This window comes from Alnus glutinosa, chromosome 4 (genome assembly GCF_958979055.1).
Source record: "Alnus glutinosa chromosome 4, dhAlnGlut1.1, whole genome shotgun sequence".
NCBI lineage: Eukaryota > Viridiplantae > Streptophyta > Magnoliopsida > Fagales > Betulaceae > Alnus > Alnus glutinosa.
The window spans coordinates 12,465,496-12,489,943 of NC_084889.1; the positions used below are offsets into that span (position 1 = coordinate 12,465,496).

At 35.8% G+C, this 24,448-nt stretch overlaps 3 protein-coding genes across 4 annotated transcripts; 2 read left to right on the top strand and 1 right to left on the bottom strand.

Annotated features, from left to right (window-relative positions):
* Positions 1–1,369: 1,369 nt before the first annotated feature.
* On the bottom strand, positions 1,370–3,107 carry LOC133866750 (homeobox-leucine zipper protein HAT22-like). The gene is made up of 3 exons (XM_062303380.1): positions 2,376–3,107; positions 2,148–2,227; positions 1,370–1,844 (listed from the first exon to the last, which is right to left on the bottom strand). Exons 1-3 carry the CDS (start codon positions 2,856–2,858, stop codon positions 1,562–1,564), a joined length of 846 nt encoding a protein of 281 aa, XP_062159364.1. The 5' UTR covers positions 2,859–3,107; the 3' UTR covers positions 1,370–1,561.
* Positions 3,108–3,847: 740 nt separating this feature from the next.
* On the top strand, positions 3,848–4,510 carry LOC133866134 (uncharacterized). Its single transcript, XM_062302686.1, has one exon. It carries the CDS (start codon positions 3,848–3,850, stop codon positions 4,508–4,510), a length of 663 nt encoding a protein of 220 aa, XP_062158670.1.
* An 11,505-nt stretch (positions 4,511–16,015) lies between these two features.
* Positions 16,016–23,521, top strand: LOC133867243 (ADP,ATP carrier protein ER-ANT1). Of its 2 annotated transcripts, XM_062303965.1 has the most exons (5): positions 16,016–16,185; positions 20,004–20,158; positions 20,304–20,592; positions 21,747–22,118; positions 23,011–23,521. In XM_062303965.1, exons 3-5 carry the CDS (start codon positions 20,335–20,337, stop codon positions 23,320–23,322), a joined length of 942 nt encoding a protein of 313 aa, XP_062159949.1. In that variant the 5' UTR covers positions 16,016–16,185; positions 20,004–20,158; positions 20,304–20,334; the 3' UTR covers positions 23,323–23,521. The 2 variants fall into 2 exon arrangements, with proteins under 2 accessions (XP_062159949.1, XP_062159948.1); XM_062303964.1 differs by lacking the exon at positions 20,004–20,158 and having other exon boundaries at positions 16,018–16,185.
* The last annotated feature ends 927 nt before the right edge of the window (positions 23,522–24,448 follow it).

The following is a 24,448-nucleotide window of genomic DNA, read 5'->3' on the forward strand; positions in this document are numbered from 1 at the left end:
AACCCTTTATGAATCATCTATAATAACCTGCAAGCCTCAAAAAGCTTTTGATCTTATCTACATTGTTCAACCTTTCCCTAGAAAACACTATTGCTTTCAAAGAGCCTGACAACTTAGAATTATTTTACTGCTGCATATTTTGTTCATAATTTGTTGATAATTGGGTATCTTGCATTGGAGTCAAACTTGTGTTTTTCAAATTCTCTTGAGAAAAATATTCTATAAGTATCTTATCATTATCCTTGATCCTTGACTAGAGACTTGGTTTGTTGGTGTAGTAGGTTATCAATATCCTCCAAGAGTTTAGAAGCCTCTGTAGCTCCAAACAAACAAACTAATGCTCCGTTTGTTTCAGCGTAAAATGTTTTTCGTTGTCAAATATTTTTAGGAAAATCATTTTTCAAGAATATGTTTTTAGTAAAAAAAAAAATTTCGGCGTTTGGCGCGTACGAAAAATCACATATATATATATATATATATATATATATATATATATATATATATATATATATTTATATTTTCATTAAATCATATTAATCTATAAAAATCAATTTTTATTCACAATGTAAAAATATTAATAAAGTAATTGCTTGGTGGTGGTCTAGGGGTGTCTTGGTAGTGGTTTGGTAGTCGTTCAGAGGTGGCTATGTGGTAGTCCCGAGGTGGTTTTGGGGGGCTTGGCGGTGGTCCGGGGGTGGCTTAGTAGTGGTCCAAGGATGGGTCGGCTGTGGTCTAGGATTGGCTCGATAATGGTCCGGGGGTGGCTCGGCGATGGTCTGGGGGTGGCTTAGTGGTAGTCAAGGGGTGGATCGGTGATGGTTCGGCGGTGGCACGGTATTGGTCTAGGGTGGATCGATGGTGGTCCAGCTTTAGCCCGAGGGCACCTCAGTGATGGTCCATGGTGGTTTGGTGGTAAGCTAGCAGTGGCCCGGATCTGTCTTGGTGGGGTGGTACGGTCTAACGATGGTTCAGTGATTTGAGAATTAAAAATTCAAATTCGAAAAATGATTTACAAAATTTAAAAAGTAAATTATTTTCTGAAACTGAATAAGCTTTTTTGGTCAAACTAAAATATTTTCGGTTTAACTGTTATTTTTTATCGTACTAAACGCCTAAAATTACAAAAATTATTTTTTAAAAAATATATTTACACCAAAACAAATTGAGCATAATATAATATAGAGTAGGAAGGTAAGATACTTCTCCCATTTAGTCGATCTTCTTTGTTCGTTAATTTGACAGGTGTCTAATTACCATATTAATAATTGGCATGGCCTTGTCCACAATTGATAACAAATAATAAATAAATGAATCGCAATCATGACAGTGAGTGATCATATTTTTCAAGCAATCAACTACAACAAAAACGTAACTAAGAATCCCTTCATCAACTACATATATGGTTTTCTATAATAACAAATAGAAAGAGAGACTTCCTACAAACTTAATTAACTAATTCTTATATCACAGAAATAGTCTTTACAAATTAATTAAGCTAATTCTTCCTATATGACACAGAAGCCCTGAACAAAAATATCGGTGTTCGGGACTTTTACGTTGCCTAGCAAGCTGCCGATGGATGGTTGAAGGGATTATAGAAGTGAGGTTTGGGCGCCACAATTGAGAAAGGAGTCGTAGAAGAGCCATCCCCAGCATTACAAATCCTTTCGCAAGAGGGGCACATCGTGAGGGTGGCTGCGGAAAGCTGCATATAAAAAGGCGCAGCTAGTTTCAGCGACTTCAACTCTTGGAGCTCTTTCTCTAGCCTCTTGTTCTCCTCTGTTAGTGTCTCACAGCATTTCTTCAACAATTCACAATCTACTTCTGTCTGCTTCAGCTTAGTCCTATACATAGAGTGGAGGAAAACAAATGAAAACTCATTCATTCAAACATTAAAAAACTTTGGAGAAAATTATCCAAAAGTTGGCTCGAATGGTAAGTCACTTGATGCGTTATGAAGCATCAAGTTGAAGGTTCGGCGAAAGTTCGAGCTTTACTCGACCTATGTGATGGAAGTTGTTTTCAAGGTGTCCCGGGATCTAGTCGAGCCGAAGTCCTAGATACCCGCCCGGTTAAAAAAAAAAGAAAAAAAAAAACTTTGGAGAAGATTATCTTTCAAGGCCCAAATCAAGGTTAGTTAGAAGAACCTTGCTCTCCTGTTCTGGAACCACACTTCTACTTGTCGCGGCCGTAGACTCAGCTGCCGTGATAAATCTTGCTTTTGCTTCTAATAATTCCAAAAAAAAAAAAAAAAAAAAAAAAAAAAAAACAGAAAGAAACTATCAGTCACAGAAAAGAAATGCATCACTTCCATAATAATGGAAGCTGCTACAATAGATCGAGGGGGGATATGAAGATAAAGAAAGATGGTATACAGGATTGAGAGTGGCGTGTTCTTTAAAGCTATCTTCTAAAATAGCCGACTGTTCTTTGGTAAGCCTAAGTTTTTTCCTTGGACTAGCCTCTTCATCTTCATTGCTTATCCTTGAGGAGACTTTCTCCACCTCAACCTCTTCACCCTCAGATGAGTTAGAAAATGAAGACGCTGCACTAAGAGAAGAGGCCTGTTTATGCAAATGCACAGATTCACCGGATACTTTTCCTGCGTCGACCATCTGATCTGTAGCCAATTGGTGTGTGTAAGTTTCATCTGATGGGCCCAACGTCAGAGAAGGGAACAGGTGGTCATACTTTAAGGAGAATTTCTCCTTCTCCATCTCCTTCTCCTTCTCCTTCTTCCTCTTCTTCTTCTTCTCTTGATGATCAGGATGCGAGAGATGATTTTCTGATGGCTTGTACTCGTGATGGGAGACTAGAGCAAGAGCGAGGCCTGTGTTACAAACTTCAGAGAGACCCATTATTCTTGTTGAAGTAGAACACGCAATAACAAAACTATATATGGAGGCGAGGTCGATCTTCTGGATCCAAAGAAATGGAGGAATGTGTGAAAAGGTCTTCTTGTGAGAAGCTTGTGGGGCTGAGTATTAATCTAAGGAAGGAAATGAGTAGAGAAAGGAATCCGGTTCGTGGAATTATGAAATTCCCATCTCTCTTTGTCCTCATAGGTTGACCATAACAAAGAAATCTCTCTCTCTCTCTCTCTCTCTCTTAAGTGTCCAATGTATGGAATTAAGGCATGCGTGGAGCAACAAGGAAAGTTGATGCACATAAGAACGCACAATAAAAAGAATATGTATTTAGGTGCTTTAATTGTATCTTTTTCTTCTCAAATTCGCTTTCCAATATGTAATAATAAATTTATTCTATAACTGGTGTCAATCCCGTGCATAGCACACGATAAAGTACTGCATGTTTTCAGATTACTCTTAATAATGAGAGGAGGCTAGGCAGGGATATGGTGTCACTACCCTCTTAAGGACATGCCTCACTAAAGGAGGCCAACTGAACGCCACGTAAAATAGGGTCTTGACCAACAAACCGTGCAACATGTGGCTTAAGCTATGCACGGGAGAAGCCATTCGTGCATGTAAGGAAGGGACAACCGTTTTTAGGTATGAACCTTTTATAAGTACCCTTCGTTAACTTAAACATCAAAGATATCTTCCGTCTAAAGGGGAAGAGCTTTTGGAGTGTGAGCATTCCTCAAAATAGTTCTTGAAATTGGAGAAAGTTATTGAAGATGCGTGGCCTAGCTAGAGACTTCATTAAGTTTGAAGTAGGCACGGGGAGTCAGATTCATATGTGGATTGATAATTGGCACCCATTTGGAGGCTTGGTTGATAGATTTGGCTATAGAGTTGTGTATGATTCTCATAGTCGGTTAGACGTTAAACTGGATTCTGTTTTAAAAAATGGAGTATGGTGCTAGAAGCCTGCACGATCTGAGATGTTAGTTGATATACAGAGTAGGTTACCTGAAGTGCCTATTGGTGAGATTGATAAGCCTGTGTGGTTCATATCTCGTTCTGGTTCCTATGATTGCTCTGATACTTGGAATTATCTTCGACAGAAAAAGGCCATTGTCAACTGGTGTCCGCTGGTTTGGCATCAGCATGCTATTCCAAAACAAGCATTTATCCTTTGGTTAGCAGTCAATAATAGGCTCACCACTGGCGATCGATTGCTGGCTTGGGGTTATGAGGGGGATACAAATTGTGTCTTCTGCAGAAATGGAACTGAAAGTCGTGACCACTTATTCTTTTCATGTGGGTTTAGTTCCCGAATTTGGAAAACCTGTTTACAACGTTGTGATGTCTTAAATCCTCCTACTAGTTGGGATGGTTTGATAGAAGAAGGGTGTAGAACTTGGAAGACTAAGTCCTTGATGGGGTCAATATGTAAACTGATATTGAGCTCTGCTGTATACGGTCTTTGGAGAACAAGAAATGAGATAAAGTTTGGAAGTCAACCTAGAAATGAAGAGCAGATATTGAAGTTAATTTTCTGGGAGGTAAGGTTCCGGGTTTCTGGGAAAGGGAAGTTCAAGAAGACTCTGGAAAACATCAACTTGTGTCACAAATGGAATATTGATGTTAACATACTGAGTTAGTGTTAGTTTGTAATGTGTTTTGGTGTTTTGTTGGTTTCTCTGTACAGTTGATTCATTTGTTAATAATAGTTCTACTTATTCATCAAAAAAAAAAAAAAAGATATCTTCCGTCGGCACACCATCAAGCTTTGGTGCTTGTTGAATTCCTACATTATTTTGCTGGTTCTCTCGACATGGGTTTCGTTGTGTGATCTATTGTATCATCGATCATTTGTGTCCTTAATTTAATATACAACTTGTGTCCATCCCGTGCAGAACACAAGATCAATTGTGTTTTAATTAATAATATTCTTTAATATATGTAAGTGCTTTAGTAATTAATTACAGTCACAAGCGCATAACTAAAAGTTAATAATATAAAGTACTATTGAAATGTGCCAGAGAAATACTAAAAGAGTGTATCCATAATCAAGTAACACACTAGCTGGAGTATATTAATTGGTTGGAAGTAAACATTTTCCACAATCATGATGAGAAAGAGATCGAGAGAGTTGAGGTATATATATACTAATGCACTACTTTACAGTATTGTATGTATATATATATATGTAGGTGTTGATTTGATCATTTAGTTCTAGCGTGACTACCTGTCGTTGGAATAAGGTGGTGATTAAATAAAGGAATTACAAATAGTAAATAAGTTTAGTGGAAAATCCAATGGCGACAACGTCTCGCCTAAGGGTCATATGTTAACACATCAGATGCATGTGTGCCACAACATGTACACCCAGGTAGCTAGTTGCAGACCAACCAAATTAATGTCCCCCAGTACAACATGCCCTAATCACTTCACTCGCAAGATGTAGACTCTAGCTAGTATAATCGTGAACTTACTTTTCACATCATCTTTGATTTAATTTATAATCGTTGTAGTTTATTTTGATTTGATTTGATTTCTAACGGGGAGATAAGATGGCCGTTACCTAATTAAACTACCTCACTAATAATTACTTAAAACTTATCAAAGGGTTATTTCACGGATTTGAGACACAAAAGCAGTAGGAAAAGAAAAGAAAAAGAAACAATCACATCACCACACCAGCTGCTACGTATGTGTACGAAATCAATTTTTTTTTTTTTTTTTGGAATTAAAATTAATATTGTTAATTGGGCTGTTGACAGGGGTGAAACATGCAATAAAACTGACGGATTTTAACAATTTTGCATCTTATTTAAGCATAGATGAAGTTCAAGACCTGGGGAAAACTGTGCAAGGATGGACCTTCCCGTAATCTCTGCTAGCTTCTGCATGCAAGTTGCGCCACTAAACAAAGTTATGCATGCGTCACGGGCCAATCATATTCTCTCTCTCTCTCTGTCTCTCTCTAAATTAGAGAAAGAACTAGATGCTAATAATAATGCTTAAAGTGTAACGTAGGTAACAATCAAAATCCAATGTAGTAGAAAGAAAGAAAGCAGACAAAGGTGATGGCTTCTCCATATGGACGGTTGGTGTGAGAGAAAAAGTGGCGTGGAAAAGCCAAACAAAGAGCATTATCCCACACTCCCACTGGTCGGCTGGCCGTATAGCCCGGGACACATCTGAAACCTTATCTCCAACACCACCCTCTTCGCTCCATCATTGCCAACCTCTACGCTCCATAATCATCATCATCATACAAATCATCATCATCATCCTTTAGAATCGAATTCCCCATCATGCCAAATCATTTGTGGGGTCCTTCAGCAAATCAGTTGCCGCCTTGACGTTGCCTGTACACACGTCAACAGATTTTTAAAAAGCACATATTTTTTTAATAGTATGTACTTTTTACAAATTAAAAAATATGCATGTATTTCCTTTTTATTCAAAAATACATGTCATAAATTAGTAAAAAATCATTGGTAGGGTCCTTAATTCAGCCTATCCGATCCGTTGTCGCCTCCACCCTCGAAGCTGCATGTATGTACACACGTCGGTAACTCTGTAAGAAAACAAGTTTTTTAATAACATATACTTCTTACAAATATGTCACAAATTAGTAAAGAAATCATTAGTGGGGTCTTTTCGCCTATCCCTTGCCGCCTCGAAACTACTTGTACACACGTTGGCAGCTCTGTTGGAGATGTGGACAGCCCCTTAAGAAAGGAATCGGCGGTGTTTCATTTATATATATATCAAGGAACTATGTGGAAATGAGATAATACATGGGTTGGTGAAAGCACTGAAAGGAGAACCAATATTAGTGCTGTTGGGAATCCTTTATTTTTAAGATTGGCATTTACCTTTAATTTGTCGTTTAGGGGCTAGTGTTTGATTTTTATAAAAGATTAGTCGGTTCTAAATCCTTTTTTTTTTTTTTTTTTTTTTTTTTTCTGAATTATGTTATTACTTTGTTCGCTGTGTCAAAGTCAATGTCTATCCATCATCCATATATATGTGCACCCTAGAAACTTGTCAATGAAGGCTCCTGCAATCCTATCTTAGACTCTTTAGTGCCCGTTAATAGGATCTTCATCAATGTTGTGTATTTCAGTTTATATATATAATTTTCTATTTTACTTACTTTTCCAGTAGATTTTTTATTTTATTCTCTATTTTCTTTAAATATTATTTCTCAATATTTTTTTAAAAAATTTCTTAAACCATCGAGAGAAAGGAGAGAGAATTGATTGTAGCAAAGAGAAAAAAAGATAGAGAAATGATTAAAAAAAGAGTACCATATGTAATTGCCAACCCTTTCTCTCTTTCTTTTTTTCCTTTCTACCCAAAAAATTTGAAATATTAACAAACAACTTTCCTCACAAAAAACTAAAAATTATATTCATTAGATCTTTATGTAACATCAAAACACTTTTTGAACTAAAATACAAAAAGAAAAAGAAAAAATAAAACCTTTTAAAAAAGATCATCAAACACCACCTCACATAAATTATACTACTTGCCTAAAAGTAGCTAATTAATTTTTTTTTTTTTTAAAAAGACAAGATGTAATTTTTACCTTATATTAAATAAATATTCACAATATGAAAATTTTAGAACATCCGGAGATGCTATAAGAAAACTTTTCAAGAACTAACATTAATCTTAATTTGATTTTTTTTTTTTTTTTAGTTTTCTTTATGGTCATGTCATTAGAACTATTTTCTTAAAACAAAACACTGTTAAGCAAATGAATTAAAGGTAAAAAAGTTCATTCCCCCGACAGTTAGATGTCTCATCGACGCGAAATTCTTAATTATGACTCACACAATGGATGCATCTCTAGATTCGCCGGTGGATCAACCGTACCTTGTGGCAATCATTTCCCATCACTTAATTTCAAAAGAAGAGGATGCCTTACCTTACAAGTTTACAAATGTCTGTACCCAAATTACAGCACTAAAATTCGGTTAACTTAGCTAGTATAAAGAATATATACAATGAGCTAGCGAACCAAGCATGCCGGCCAGTATAATTCAGTTTCAGAAAATTACATCTAAAATTGAACCAAATCCTAGCCTGTGTGGAATCCAACTAATTCAAATCAAAATTTTCAGTGTGGAATCGAACCAATTTCCCACGAGATTGATTGTAGTACTTCTATTGGTGGGGTAATAAATAGTGTAACTTGTCCGTTGAACTATTACAATAAAATATTTTACTATATACTTTTTCATTCCCACGTAACACTCATTATTAAATTATGGAATGATTATTATTAAATTTTAAATTTAATGGTGATTTTCATTGTAACGTCAAGTCATCAAGAATGTGAAAGTGGGAGTGTGTAAGATTTATCATTTACAATTACTCAAAAAAAAATTCAAAAAGGAAAAAAAAAAAAAAAGAAGAAAAGAAGCAAAAAGAAGGTTATTTTGCAACTATACTTATGAGAATTTCCAAGACCCTTAGGTGGTACAGCAATTAATTAGTAGTATTGGTGAGGGTAATAATAATAACAATAATAATGAAAATAATAATAATAATATACATCTATTTCATAAATTTACAGTGATATTGAGGGATGGAATAAGTTTCAAGTGGGACAACACAGTCTAGTCAGACTAACATAATCCTCTTTGATTTTGAATGAAATGAGAGCATCAGCTATCCACCGACCCTTTCCAAAAGCAACGCTTAGCTACCCCACTGATGTTGCTTTTCAATCTTCCTACTATTTGTGAAGGGACTAAGCCTTCGGATGAGAGCATCTTGCTTGCTTGCCCTCTACAATGGAGAGAGAGAGAGAGAGAGAGAGAGGCCCCCACCTCACCATCCGCGAAGGTGGCTGCTGGTGCCCTATCGATTTATCATGTACAAAAATCAACAAGGTGTAGAGAGGTCCACATGACATGACATGATTTTAATCTGAATGAGATAGATATAAGGATGCATTTTCAATACTATTCTAAAGTTTAACCCAAAAAATACCATTCGATAGCTCATCAATAAAATCTGAAAAATAACATATCAAATTATTCTTAATGCAGACCCAACCATGACGGATTTTCCCCTTCAAAGATGTCTGCATGCATCTTCCACCTTGTTTCGGAATCCGGATGAAAGGGGGAGACTAGAGCTTGCATGCTTAACAAACCGTTGGATGGCCTCAAATAAGCATCACAACAATGGTATGTCAAACTCTTTTCCACTTTCATCATTGCAGGATACAAACCAATCTAAGCGCTGTTCAATCCCACAAGGGTTGCATGATCATCATAGTTATTGTGTATAGAGAAGATATAATGTTGGTAGGAGAAATGATTTGTGGCAAATTCAAGAGCTCAAGAAATACTTGGGGAAATGCTTCAAGCTCAAGAACATTGGTGTGCTGAAGTACTTCCTAGGAATCGAAGTTGCTCGTTCAACCAAAGTTATTTTTCTATCCCAAAGAAAGTATGCTATGCACTAGAACTACTAGCTTGAAGATACAATCTTCCTTGTTTCAAGCTATCTCATGGGGCATAATATGGCACTTAGTGAGCATAATGGAGAACTCTTAGTAGATAATTCTTCATATGAGTGACTAGTCGAGACGTTAATCTATCTAACTATTACGAGACCGGACTTGACATATGCAGTGCACTTGTTAAGTCAATTCATGGATAAACCGTGACAACCTTAGTTGGATACAACATAGTGTACTACCTTATCTTAAAAAAAAAAAAAAAATCATTTTGTGAATTTTTAATTAGTAACTAGTAATATCAAATTACATGATTTCTGTGATGCAGACTATAGACTAGGCACACTATAGGGACACCCGATGCTTAGTCACTAGGTACGACACTACATTCTACTTGGTAATTCACCCATTTCTTGAAAAATTAAGAAACAAATGATAATCTCATTTCTATAGCTTCCACTTGTTTTTCAATTATCTCACTGAACAATTATTAACAAGCCTCCATATATCATATATATTCACAATGAGCAAAATTGTACCAAGACAACAAAACAGTCATTCACATTGTTTTGAATCCCATGTTCGATGAACGAACAAAGCATATCGGCATCGACTACCATATTTGTCGTGAAAAGTTACAAGCAGTACAATCTTAACTTTCAACATGCCTGCCAGTTAACAATCTCCTAATCTATTTACTAAAGCATTAGGTTTGACACAGTCTCACAACCACCTTGAAATTTTGGGTGTACGTGATGAATATCTACTTCAACTTGAGAGGGAGTGTTAAGGAAGCCGATCAAACCAAGATGTCAATCACAAGGATACATTGCACCAAGTGTAACATGCAAGAAAGTAATAACACATAAAATATTATTTGAACAATATTATTGAACATGAATAAACCTTAAAAATACTTTAATATGAAAATCGAGACTACCCGAGAAAGATAGGACGAAACATAAATGAAAAAACAGGGCTGAAACAACCACGCTAAGACTCTAGCAATAAGGCCTGATCGACCGAACCATGACGACATGTGGCAGGTTGAGACTTTAAGACACCTAGTAGCATAGGAATTTAGGCAAGAAAAATTGGGAGCTCAATCGACTGAGACATATGCCGAATCAACCAAGACTACACATGATGGTTGTGTCAAGGAGTTGACTTTGATGTAATTTGAGTTTGACTCAAGCATGGGATTGTTCAAACCGCATTTAATGCGACACATGGCACGATTTCGGCGACTGAGCTCAAGGTCGTTCAACCAAGGCATATGGCACGATTTCAGCGTCCGAGCTCAAGGCCGTTCAGCCAAGACACATGGCACGATTTCAGCGAACTTAATTAAAAGGCCTGATTGATGGAGACTATACCCCAATCGATCAAGCATTGCTGCATTGTAGAGCCGACTTAAAACTCTATAAATAGAGCCTTAACTCAACGTGTTTTCTTGGAAACATTGAGGGACATGGTTGGTGTTGTGAGGGGAGGTTTTAGAGCGACGAAATCCTGCTAAAGTGAAAACTTAACGCACAGTATAATACGGCACTTGCGTAACATTGTTTTGAGAGGTATAACTCGCATACTCTTTTTGTCCATTCGTTATAGCTTGTATTAAGTCATTATAATGCTCAAGTAACATCATATTTATGTGCAAAATTAAAATATATTGTTAATATTGTATGCGATAACCATGAATATGGTTATACTATTATCCCGAGTTGTGATAGGATAAATGTTTTTGAAATATTTTAATAAAAATTACATGAGGATGGTTTAATTGCATATACTTTCCCCCTTATCTACTCCCTCCCATTTTTGCATGCATTTACAATGATCACTTAGTCGATTTTTATGACTCCTGCAAATATGTGTAGTGTGTATCTACAATGATCGTTCAGTAAATGTCTTCTTTTGAAAAAATAATAATAATAATAATAATTACAAAGTTGATTCTAATTAATATGTAGATTCTAAAACAACAATCGTTCAGTAAGTGTCAAAGAATGGCAGTTTTTCAAGTTCTAGAAATTTCAACAATGAATGGTAGTATTTTGGTATCTTTAAAGATAAGCCTTTCTATTCTTTAAGAAATGTGCTCTTCCCTTTAAAAATTTCAACAATGACAATTTGATTGAGATATCTATGGATTAAGGTTTAATTTGTTTGATTCCATTTCAATCCAGGAATGATAAAAACAATGAAGAAAATATATAATGCTTAATTTTCCTTAAATTGATATTTCTTTGTAAAAAGCAAAAACATATATATATTTTTGATATTCTGCATTTAATTTACTTTCCAAAATTTCATTAAAAAAATGGGAAAGTTATACAAGAGATCGAATTCCCATATTATATTTACAGCTCATTATAAATTTTATAAGATGAGTGAAAATGTATTTTAAATCTGCAAGCAAATAAAATTGGTCATACTCATACATTGTTCAATGTGCAAAACACAAACGACAAAAACATAAAATATTATAATATAATAAGAAAAATTATAAAAGGAATATTTTTGAAAATTATAAAATATGATAATGTTAAATTGTTTATTTATTCTGTCAGTTTAATACTATTAACAATTTTTTTCAACTTTTATCTTTAATCTTACCCTTGTGAACAAAACCCTAGCTCCGCTGTTGGAATAAACCATATCCATATATATATATATATATATATATATATATGCTTTTTTTGGTATAGAGCTGAGCTTTAGCCCAACAATTAAGGCCTAACCTAGCCCATAAAGGCAGTTTTAGCCCAACAGCTTAGGTCGAACCTAGCCCAATAATGTAGGTTGATCTGGATTGGCCCAATTCAATCTTGAAAAATAATGTTAGAAATTAAAAATACTAAAAGAGACAAAAAAAAAAATTAAAAAAAAAAAAAAAAAAATGATAAAAATCCAGGCACTCTAGATTAGTCCACACCCATTTTTGTAATGACATGATTGGGTTGCGGACCACCATAAGGTTGATAAGGACTTGTCCTCGGTGTATTTTCTGTAACATCAGGCTTGGGCTTGGGCTTGGGCTTGGGCTTGGGCTTGATACTTTCCAAGTTGACCAGCTTAGAGTTAAGAGCATATTACCACTAATATTCTTTGAAATTGAAACTCCTGATCGATCTACAACAGGGCTCTCCAAATTCCACAGTTTCTTTCCATTTCAATTGAAGAAGGGCAAAGGAAGATGTGCTACAAGACGAAGTGCTCGATCTGCGGCAAGACCACATGGGGCGGTTGCGGAAGGCACGTGCTTTCTGTTTACAAGAGTGTCCCGGAAGGGCAGCGCTGCCTTTGCCGTGAATGGCCTGGCGTCAAACCCTCCGATCAGCCTGCTGCCGCCGTCGACGCTTCTCAAACTTCTGCTTCCTATAATTGTACTATTCTCTGAATATCTCTTGCTTTCCTCCCATGCGTACGTGCAGATTGATATATTCGTTTGTGAACTAAAAAACCTGAAAAACCTGTGTTGGTCGAATTATTTTGGCCCATTTAATTTAATGATATACTCTGTTTTGTTTTGTATTTGGTCGAAAATGGATGAGAAATGTGAGATTTGCTTTAGGTCCTCTGTGTTGGCCGAATTATGGGTGTTCCGGGCATTTTTTTTGTTTTCTCTAGTTTGCAGTTGGTGTCAGAATGATGGGTTTGTCGATGTTTTTGCATTACTCTATGTTTCTGAAAAGTTTGAAAAGTTTGGGTTTTGATGATACCCGAAAACTGTATTTGATATGGCAAAATCTAAGGCTTACAACTTGAAAATAAGGGGCAAGGTTCTCCGTTCTCTAAAGTCTAAACTAGAAGGATCTGGCTTAGTAAATCAGCTGCCTAAGTGGAAATACAAATTTTATAAGAATGACATTTGAGTCTCTCTTACATTAACGCTCACTCTCTAAAGAAAAGAGACCTGATCTAGCAATTAACCAACAAATATTCCCATAAAATTTGACTCAAACACAAGCAAACTGTGACCCGAGAAATAAGAGAAAAAAAAAAACACAATAACACTTAAGCAAAAATCACCCAAAACAATCTGCCGACAGTGGAGAAAGGGGCCAAGATGCCGGACGGCGGCACGTGTAGGACATGCGCCGACATCGGTGCCACCCAGACGGGGGTCCAAAGCCGTATAACCAGTTGCCACCGAGAACGGCCTGAAAAAGGCAGAGCGTGGCCCACACGCGCACCAAACAACAGAGAGCTCGTGGGCACCACGCGCCGATCTCCGGCGATCGTCACGACTGGATCTGGCGGCGGCAAGGGCGGAAGACGACATATAACGCGGCTGGGGGGCGCGTGTCAGTCAGAAGTCGGCAAGGAAGTGTAGATCTGGCTTCCAAAATCAAATAAAAAATGTGAAAAAAGGGGCCAAAAAATCATCTCGCCGACAACACGTTGGCTCTGCCACTTCCCCAAAGAAGACATCTGGAAATGAACAATCTTGCCAAACGAAAGAAAAAACAAAGAAAAACAAATAAACAAGCCACCATATCCCAAAAAGGCTAGGGGAATATCAGCCTCCACTAGATCTAATCGAGGGGAACAAAAGCTTCACAACCCTAAAGGTTGGGAGAAAACTAGCCCCACTGACCAACCCAGGGAGAATAAAAAACACCCTGACTCACGAAGAGTCAGAGGGAAATCACCACCGGGATGGGGAGGCGTGAAAATCACCATTTCCCGGTGAAAATCATGCTCACAGGGGAGAGGCTTTACGATGCCCATTTAGTTTATGTGGTGAGTTTTGTGAATAATTCTCTAGAGTATTATTATTTCCTTCAAAAAAAAAAAAAAAAAAAATCTTTAGAGTATTAAAAATTTGTTAAATTTAGGTGAAAAAGGCGTAATGGTGTATTTGTTTCTTCTTTGCCTCTATAAAAAGTTTGAACCAGATGAAACAAATGAAGCAGTAACCAGTTTCAAGGAGTGTAAACAGAGTTGTCAAACTGACTAGCATTTTACGTCGGTTACCTTTTTCTTTGACAATTCCACAGCAACACGTTACTTCTCACGTACAAGTCACGGTGGCTCCAGCCTCAGGCGATTTAGACAAATCGCCGGTTGCTTAAGGCTCTTAATTAATAAGATCTTTAATTAATAATTATACAATAAATAAATATTTTCTTTTAAAAAAATTAAGGCTCAAAAAAATATTTAAAGGCTCTAATATAGTAAAAAGTTAATAAAATACGTTTTAATTAAGGCCTCAACTTAATAATTGTATAATAAATGTTATTTTCAAAACAAATTTTAAGACGGTAAAAATTTAATAGATAGTTTCTAATTAAGGCCCTCAATTATGGTAAAAGTAATTACAAATTGAAAGTTTCCAACAACGTGAATAATTTTTTCTCCACATTTATTTGAATTGAATGTTTAAAAAAATATAAAAAAGTTTTTTTTTAAGTAAAAAAAAAATATGAAAAGTCTTCAAAGTGCATAAATTTTCATTGTTTGTATTGTGCATAATAGATAGAATTACATACTCGGTGAGTCTTCAATGTCTAACGACTTTTCCTCGCATTATGTTCTCTTACAAATCAATCGTTATATAACTTATAATCATTTTTCTCTTTATTTATTTTTTAAATATTCTTATTTCATGTCTTTAAATTAAATAATAACTCATTCTATATCTAATAATTTATATATAAAAAAAAAGGTTTAAAAATACATTTTACAAATAGAAGAGAGTGCTATAATTGACGTATTAAATAAAAAAATATATAAATATTAAAATTAATTAATATTTAAATATAAGAAAATGGCATCACTTAAACAAACTTGTCACCTTAGGCCTCAAAATTTATCGAGTCGGCCTTGGTCAAAGCGAAGCGGAAATTTTTGGATGAGGATCAACTACAATTTCTTAGATTCTCAAATTATGTAAATTAAGGTCGTCTCTTTCTTTTTTTTTCTTTTTTCCTCAAATGACTTGAAAAATGCTACCTATTATTAAGCAATCCAAAAAAAAGAAAAAAGAAAAAATCATTTCAAAAAGTTTTTTCTTCAATTTTTAGCTCATAAAACAATTTTTAGCTTAAAGATACGTTTTTTTCTTTAATAAAACAAAAGATAGTTTTTGGTTTATAGGTACGCTTCTTCTTTAATAAATCAAAAGACAGTTTCTTTTGGTAACATGTCACCTTAATGAAAATATACTCAATTCTCATCGGTAACATGTCACCTTATATAATTTTAGAATTTACAATTTCTTTAACATTGTAAAAGATCTTTATCGAAATTTTTTTTATAAAAAAAAGCTGTCTTGACTTTTGCCACTTCCGTTCGAGATCATTTGGGGACCGTCCCTTCAGTAAAATTTTGGGGTTTGTAGCATTTCCCCCCTCTCAAATGGAAAATTATATAAACTCATCCCTTACCTATTTTTTTTTTCTTTTTTTTAAATAAAAAAAAAATCTACTATTAAATTTATGAGACATAAATTGACTTTTACAAATTCAAAAATTCATCTCCCACCTTTTTAATTTTTCATTTTTTTTTTAAAAAAAAAATTATTATTGAATTATGAAACGTAAATTAAGTTCTACTAATTGAGTTTTACTAATTCAGTACTAAAATTTAAAACTTAAGTGTACGGTCACAGATATATAGGAGATGAATGTCATTCTCAAATTTTGGGGAAAACTCTCCGATTTGCTATCCCCGATTTATAAATATTCTTATAACCTCGTCCATATAGCGAGAGCGATGGTGTGGTGGGTTTACGAGAGAGGACCATCCATACATTTATCGCAATTCAGCCTTACCCACCCCACTACTCCATTTCCCCTCCAAAGCCTCTTCCTTTCTCTCAATTACTTATTTTTCCAGGTTCGTATTTCTCCTTCTTTTTCTTTTTCTTTCCCTCACTGGATATTCATTTCTCTTACTTCAAAGTGTTTTTTTTTTTTTTTGGTCAACTGTTACAACATTAATGCCCGTTTGGTTTCTGGGAATATCTCGGAATGGAAGAGGAAACTCTAGTTCCTTAAATCTAGGATTTTCCAACTGTTTTGGAACCTGACAATCTTCAAAAAAGAAAAGAAAATAAAAAAAGACATTCTAGGCAATCGAGAAGAGAATTAGAGACTCCTGTCTTTTTTTTTTTTTTTTTTTTTTTTTTTTAATGCTGTTGAATTCTTGGGGATGAGTTGGATTCAGCCATGTTTGTGCCAGCCTTGTTAAGGCTCATGTAGCAATTATGAAAAGGATTCTCAAGCCTAAAACATTGAGCTTGATCTTATCCGTTTGAAAAGGTTTTGAAGCTGAACTTGTTAGGTAGCTGTTAATCTGAGCGATTGATGTGAGTGTAATGGCTTTTTGGGATTGTTTATTCGTTGCATATCATATGTTACTGACAACGGTGGAAATATGGAGCAATTCATGACTCGATTTTTTTAGTATGTTTTGGTTGGTTAGTTGAGCTAAGGGATAGAAAGTGGTTTTACGGTTGATATGAATGTTCAATTAGGATCATGGATATTTTTGGACCGCTATATGAATGTAACTTTCGTGCCATTAGATGTAAAGGCTTTCAAGGCAAGCTTTACGTGTAAAGATCGCTTGGTGCAAGAATTGCGTTGTCTGTTTCCTATTTATTTGATCTTTGGAAGAATGAACCATGATTAGCTACTACCTTATAGATTATCCACAAAATTTTCTTGTAAACGTAATGTCTGAGGGTTCTCTGGAAAGTGATTTTCAAAGTGGTTGATGGTTTCACATAAGGGGGTGTTTTTGAAGCGGGGTTCTATGAGCTGATTAAATTTTGGAGAGTATTGGTGTAAGAATGCTGCTTTCATAGAGGAGGTTTTCTATTTATCATCATGATTGATAAGGAGGATTACATGATGTGGTTTGGCGCAGAGATCAAGTCTGATTCCTAGAGTCGTGAGGCATTGTTGTGATTGGGATATTATAGGTGTTAACTGGCTAGTGATGTCAGATTAAAGGTGCAAGGAGAGTCGACGATGCGTTGATCTGGACAGAGAAGAATAGTGTTATGCTTCGGTAATATTCATGTTTGTTATTCTAAGAGGCAATAGACTGGAAATGCTTCTTTCTGTGAAGCATGTTCTGTTGCTCTTCCTCAGGACTGTACCTTCTTATAAAGGATAGTGCTAGAAATAATTTTAGGATAGTGGACATTTCTCTAAGTCGAAAGTTTATATATATATATCATACTTGCTGAGTTTTTTGCATATCTTGTCATGATGGATTGATTATTTCCATTTTCTTTGTTTGCGTGCATTTGGTAATGCCATGTTGTTTTAGAAGATCCAAGACTTAATTCTTCAACCATTAAATATTCTGTTTTAATAACTTCCTGAATCCTTCAGTAGTACTAAGATGATAGAAGTCCTTAGCATTAATAGTTCGTAATGCGATAACTCATTTTTGGGCTCCTTTTGCATCAAAGGCACGTGGCATGCATGGATTGGCTTGATGATGGACCTAGATTAATGATGAGAGAGTCAAGTATGAAATTCCTCCTCGGCGGGGGACCCAAGGAGGCTACCATTGTTTCCTAGTGACAAAATAAAGTAAATTTTAAAGAAATGAAGCGACTAGATATTGTAAAAGGAATTGTATAAGTAATTGATATAAGTAAAGGACTAGATGCATTAGTTGAGAAAGAGAGTGGTTGCTTGAGGGTCTTAGCTTAGATGGTATAATCATATTGATGTTAGTATGAATTGTTTGAGTTTCTGGACTGCTGGTTGTAACAGAAGTGTTACAGAGCGTTTAATACTTTGTTGTATGGGATTCAACAATTTATTGTTTGGCATTCAGCGGTAACCCATATTCAGTCAGTTATAGAATATAGTAGTTAATTTCCATTGATTCAAAGTATAGACTTCAGTTTTTTGACATCTATTGATGGTGGGATTAGTTGTGAAACAGTTGGAATCGTGGATCTTAGTTTAAAAACCAAAGATAGTCAAACCACTTGACCACAGCTGACGGTTCAGCGGTATGGTGAACACAGGAATAAAAAATGGGACTTCTGGTGCTCGTTTCTGAGTTATGTGGGATAATGAGATCAACCTTAAGACAGCCAAAGGCAATAGGGGATTCTTGCAGATATGCCAAATGCTAATCTACAGCTTGTGGGTGTAAGTGTTCCAAATTGATGTATGCCAAGGGAGTACTCGACATCAACAAGATGTACAACCTTACTACATTCTCCAACCTATAAAAGAGGATCCACAACTAGGGAGGGAGGGAGGGAGGGAGGGAGGGGGTTGCTGTGAAAGGTAGAAGAAGAAGGGTTGTTGGGAGACGTGAGAGGAGAGAGTTCAGGTGCTCTGTTTTTTTTTTTTTTTTTTTTTTTTGGTGTCGAAGGCATGGGAGTTTATGGTGAACTGGGGAATGTGGAGAGGGTTAACATAGATTTAAAAACTCCCTATCAGGCTGTTGTAGAGAGCTTAGAGGATTTTTTAATATCCAGAAAAGTTGTCCCTGGAATATAGGAGGTGTAGAGATTAATTAGGAGTGTGAGTATGGTTTCTTGCCCTCAACACAGACAAGGATCCAACGCCAAATGTAGTGGAGAAGAGGTGGCTTGTAACATACAAGTACCCAGCCATCCCATTTGGTTGTGGAGTGTTTTTTTTTTGGGGGGGGGGGAGGCGGGTGGTGGTGGGGGAGGAATTTCTTTCTAGCAGTTAGTCTGATGTCAAAATAAGCAAAATGGTTAACTTAATTTGGTTGCATTATAACATAATTGGAAAGCTAATTCCTTGGCTTTGTAGTTAAGAATCTTAACATAAAGGGTTGATATGGGTGACATTAAATATGATGGGCTGATAAGAAGAGGGCTGACCCAGTTTATGGTTTATAGAGAATGTGGGCAAGCGGTGCATTGAGGCTTAACACATGTACTCAATTACAAGTCAATGAACCAATTAGATAATAGCATGTCCCATATACAATGCACTTATATCCAATTTGGTGCTGGATGGGCTTCGAAGTCAGAGCTTTGCCATCCAATCACTTTGTATCTTGTGGTTCCTGATGATCATGGGCTTGATACACGTCATGCATCCAAAGGTGGGGAATTATGACCACACGGATGTCTAAACCACCAATAGACTAAGCATGTGAGACTTCAAATCTATGTTTTATTTTATTTTATTAAGTAATTGGAATATCATTAAAAGTGAAAAGTACTACTCAGGTACATAGGGAATATACAGGAGAAACACTTAGGTAGAAGGAAAATTCAAATCAATGTTAGCAATAGGTGATGGGGTTCTTGACTTTAGAAATGTTGAATGTGATTTAGCAGTGACTTTGAACTCATTCTGTGGTGAACTTCTGACTCGTTCAATGGCAAGAACTCTTAGCAATGTTTAACAATCCTCTCTTACCCATTCTCTTGACAAACGAAGTCATGCTTAATAAACAATACCCATCAAGGTTTGACGCCTGAACAACACGTTTAGTGGTAGGACTAGTAGAATTTGTTGGAAATTTACTTTTCTCTATTCATGGTAGAGATCTGGGCTTTGGACATAAGCAAGTGTGCAGGCAAATTGGACATACGGAACTTCTTAACCTTTTTAGAAGTTTTGAAGACTTGTTTTAAGGAGTGTTGATTCACGTACACATGCACAACATAAACTACTTTTCTCCATTCATGGCAGAGAGCTAGGCTTTGGACATAAGCAAGTGTGTAGGGAAATTGGACATAAGGAACTACTTACCCTTTTTAGAAGCTTGAAGACTTGTTTTGAGGAGTCTTGATACACGTACGCATGCATGTCCACATGCACAACATAGACTTTGTCCACCGTATGGAGTATGGACCAGAGCAACTATTGTTATTCTTTTACTAGTTTACATTTTGATGTTAATTTCTCAAACCGTCATTCATTTGGTGATTGTCATTTTCACTATTTCTTTTACTTGCTATTATATATATTTTTTTTTGGTTACTTCCACAGAGTTGAACAGACAAATTGAGAGATAACAGGAATGACGATACAATCTGAGAAATTTTCTCTAGATTTTGTAATGGGAGGGGTGGCAGGGTTGATATCAAAAAGTGCAGCTGCACCACTAGAGAGAGTGAAACTTTTGTTGCAAAATCAAGGAGAAATGATGAAGAGAGGACAACTCAAGAGACCTTATATGGGTGTTGGTGAGTGTTTCAGAAGGATCTTGAGAGAGGAAGGACTTTTGTCTTTCTGGAGAGGTAACCAAGCGAATGTCATTCGATATTTCCCCACTCAGGTATTTTCTTTTTCTCGCAACACCTTGTTTGCTTTTTAAGATTTTGAGTTGGACATTGTTATTTCTGAGCAGTTAGGGTTTTATGTGTGTAATTTACGATGTTTCAGTATTGTTTTTTTCTTTTTGATGGACATTTATGTATTGTTGCTCCATAGCATATTGCTATGTGAGACTAGTTTGATCACTCTTTTTGTGTGTGCACTTGTTTGACTTAGTTTTTCCTAGAATATAGCAGATCCTGAAATTGTTTCTTAAACTTTTGATTTGAATGGTTTTCTCCCACTTCACAAAGATGATTATTGGGATTTCTGAAAATAAATTCTGGAAAAGTATGTTGATAACTGCCCATAGAATTTCTTAGTATGTAATCTTTTTTTAATAAGAAAAAAAAAAAAAGAAGATTACATACTAAGAAATTTTAAAATACTAAGAAACTAAGAAAATTTCTTAGTATGTAATCCTACCCTAGATTTTCTAATAATTCAATGTTTCAAATTTTAGTGCAGAATATGAAGATAACTTTCATTTAGTTTTTCCTCCTCTATGTATGTGCTGCCAATCTCTTTAGAAATACGTATTATCTTTACTTTTTATTTTTCTCCGAAAGATCAATTAAGTACTACTTCTGTTCAACTTTCTGAAGCAATTTAGATGGGTACTTGGGCTGGCTTATTAGAAATTGTTTATACTCTCTTTTTCATAAAGAACTACAGGTATTTTCTTGCCCTAATCACTTGATGGTGTCGGATTGCATAGTTTAGCACCATTTCATACGTGATATTGATATCTGATTTTGTATGTCACTGGCATAGGTACTAAGTTCCTGCTTATCATAAGCATTAAACTTTACATTCCATTGGTTACCGAATACGCAGTTTCTGCTCATTATATCCATGCAAGGCCAAAACTTAGTAGATTGCAAGACTCTAGCCATATTACATGCAACCTTCTTTTTAGAAGGATATTCGAAGATTTTCAAAGATGTATAGGAAAACGATTGTTTTGATTTTTCTGCACTGTGATTTGAAAGTTGCACTTTTGTTTCTTTGCTTAATGTGTTTAACTGTACATTTTTAATATGAATAAATTTTTTTATCTGCACATTATATTCCTGCCAAATGCTTTCACCAAACAGATGTTAAAATTTTCCATAGGCTTTCAACTTTGCATTAAAAGGTTACTTCAAAAGCATTTTTGGACGCTCAAAAGAGAAGGATGGATACATAAAGTGGTTTGCTGGTAATGTGGCTTCAGGAAGTGCAGCAGGAGCAACTACTTCCTTGTTTCTATACCATTTGGATTATGCACGTACTCGACTAGGCACTGATTCGATAGAGTGCCGAGTTAATGGCCAGCGTCAGTTTAAAGGTCTACTAGATGTATACAGAAAAACCTTGTCAAGTGATGGAATTGTAGGCCTGTACCGGGGCTTTGGAGCTTCAATCATGGGAATAACTCTGTATAGAGGCATGTATTTTGGGATCTATGACACCATGAAGCCGGTTGTTCTGGTTGGGCCTTTTGAGGTAAACATCTATATTTGTTGGAACCCATGTACTTATGGTATCTATCTACGTAACAGGGAGTAAATTTGCATCTTGAGCTCTAACTGGAAGCATGATCCTTGACTGTAGTAGACTAACATTGAAATGGATCTTCCACTTCGATTAGCTCTGGAATTCTAGATTTGGTTGTTAGGCTTATGTTGGCTGCAGACATCTATTTGAAGACTACTTCCTTTGGAAAAAGAGGAATTAAAGGGTTATGTTGTTATATTTGAGGCTTAAGGTCAGTTCCTTCTCTGACTTGAAGGCTTCCTATGTTAATAGAGGGTTGCTAAGTTCTTGGGGTCTTCTTGTGGATGTCTTGCTAGTTGGGTAACTTTTGTAATTGGTAGTCTCTGGCTGTTGTAGGGTCTGGTGTTGTGTTTTGTTGTCTGGCCACCGTAGGGGTGTGATTGCTTTTTTGTTTTTTGTTTTTTTGGGCTGTTGGCTGCCCTCTTTGTTTTTGTCCACGGAGGCTTGTTTTGCTGTTGTTCTTCTGGTTTTTCTGATTTTTTTTTTTTTTTATATATATATTCTTTCTTATTCATCGAGAAAAAAAAATGAAATGGATGGTTATTGCTGTTATAACTATAGCTTTTGGCCCCCACATAGGAGATAATCAATTGTTTAGATGGATTTGAAGATCTAATTTTAAGGACAATCGACAAATTTTCATGAAATTCTTTCATAATAATTTTCATTTCCTAACTATTTGATCCTTCTAAGTTCTGTTGAAATCACATGAATAACATGATCCTTTACTAAAGTGGGTGATGTTCTTTCAAGCTTTCTGAAAAAAGAAAGAAAGTTTCTTTTTGCTATGCTGTTTTGGACTTGTTTCAAGGCCCCAAGTGCACCTTTCATTTTTCTACAGGGAAATTTCTTTGCTAGTTTCCTGCTGGGTTGGAGCATCACAACGGTCTCTGGCGTCTGTGCCTACCCGTTTGACACAGTGCGACGGAGAATGATGATGACCTCTGGACAACCTGTGAAGTACCGCAATTCCATGCATGCTTTTCGTGAGATCATTCGCCTCGAGGGTTTCACAGCACTCTTTCGAGGAGTTTCTGCAAATATGTTTCTGGGTGTGGCAGGGGCTGGAGTACTTGCAGGATACGATCAGCTTCACCGAATTGCATACAGACGCGGTTATTGTTTTGAGCCCCATCAAAGAGTTCTAAAGTGAATCCTGGCAAGAGGATTTGTATAGTTATGCAGTTATAAATTTTTTACCCTAAAAGGGTCCATTGGAAATTTACATTGAGAAAGTAGAAAGGAAAAAAGAAAGTATCGGGAGAGCTTCCTCCTAGCATGCCTAGAAGATCAAAAGATTCATGTACTGTCTTTGTACAGTTAATAATTTTATTGTTTTGTTTGTGATACAATCTGTAGTATTCTAGTTCTTTCAACAGGATTAGGTAAATTTTTTGAATAGCAATAGAACCATTCCGCTCAGGTTTTACTACTTTTTCTCTTATTAGGAAGAGAAAAGGTAATTTTAGCACCACCCTCCAATCACGTGTTGAATCGTGTCGCCAAGTTGTAAAAGGGTTTGTAGGTGTAACATTTTTCATTTCGAAATCATTAAGGGGTTGGCTGACGGCCGCCTTAGCGTCGGCAAGACTCTTCATTTTCTGGAAGTAATCTACTATAAGGAACTAATTAATTATGCTTTTCAGTGAAAATAATTTTCTCTGGTGAGGTTGATGATAATTAAATGATGAGGATCGATGGGAGTGGAAACAATATTGATAGATGAGATTCGGATTGATGAATTCTTCATTCTAAGCCATCGTTAAGGATTCTACTTTCCTTAAATTTAACCCTAAATTGGTTTAAAGGCCAAGTAACCTTAATGTGGATATGAGAACTTTATACTTTTTGTTTACGCCGTTAATTAACTATTATGCATAAGTATGAACACGATGGTGTTTAACTTTAATGGTCGGCCAATTACTCATCCAAAAGAAAAAATATATGTTGCAATTTGGGAATCTTAAGGAGCTAATTTCTAGTCTGACAGCTTTTTGACGCTAATTGGATAACGCGCATGGGTTGAATGACAATGACGTCCATTTTTTTTTGATATAAATCTTCTAATTTTATTCGTTCCGATCCGGAAAGTTAGAGCATAAACTCTAGAAATAAACAACAGCCTAACATTCTATGAAGCACGAGCAGATTGTTCGAGAATTACAATATCACTAATACCCTTAAGAATTTCTTCAATTCATACACTATCCATAATTTTCTAGTACGATATTAACAATGAGGAGAACTCTTCATTTGAAACCCCTCGATGGTAGGAGTTT

Coding starts and splice junctions, on each gene's coding strand:
- LOC133867243 (XM_062303965.1), top strand. CDS start 20,335: ATGACGATACAATCTGAGAAATTTTCTCTAGATTTTGTAATGGGAGGG. Junction 20,593..21,746: donor TTCGATATTTCCCCACTCAG/GTATTTTCTTTT, acceptor AATTTTCCATAG/GCTTTCAACTTTGCATTAAA. Junction 22,119..23,010: donor TTCTGGTTGGGCCTTTTGAG/GTAAACATCTAT, acceptor ATTTTTCTACAG/GGAAATTTCTTTGCTAGTTT.
- LOC133866750 (XM_062303380.1), bottom strand. CDS start 2,858: ATGGGTCTCTCTGAAGTTTGTAACACAGGCCTCGCTCTTGCTCTAGTC. Junction 2,228..2,375: donor AACACGCCACTCTCAATCCT/GTATACCATCTT, acceptor TGGAATTATTAG/AAGCAAAAGCAAGATTTATC. Junction 1,845..2,147: donor TTCCAGAACAGGAGAGCAAG/GTTCTTCTAACT, acceptor CTCTATGTATAG/GACTAAGCTGAAGCAGACAG.
- LOC133866134 (XM_062302686.1), top strand. CDS start 3,848: ATGTTAGTTGATATACAGAGTAGGTTACCTGAAGTGCCTATTGGTGAG.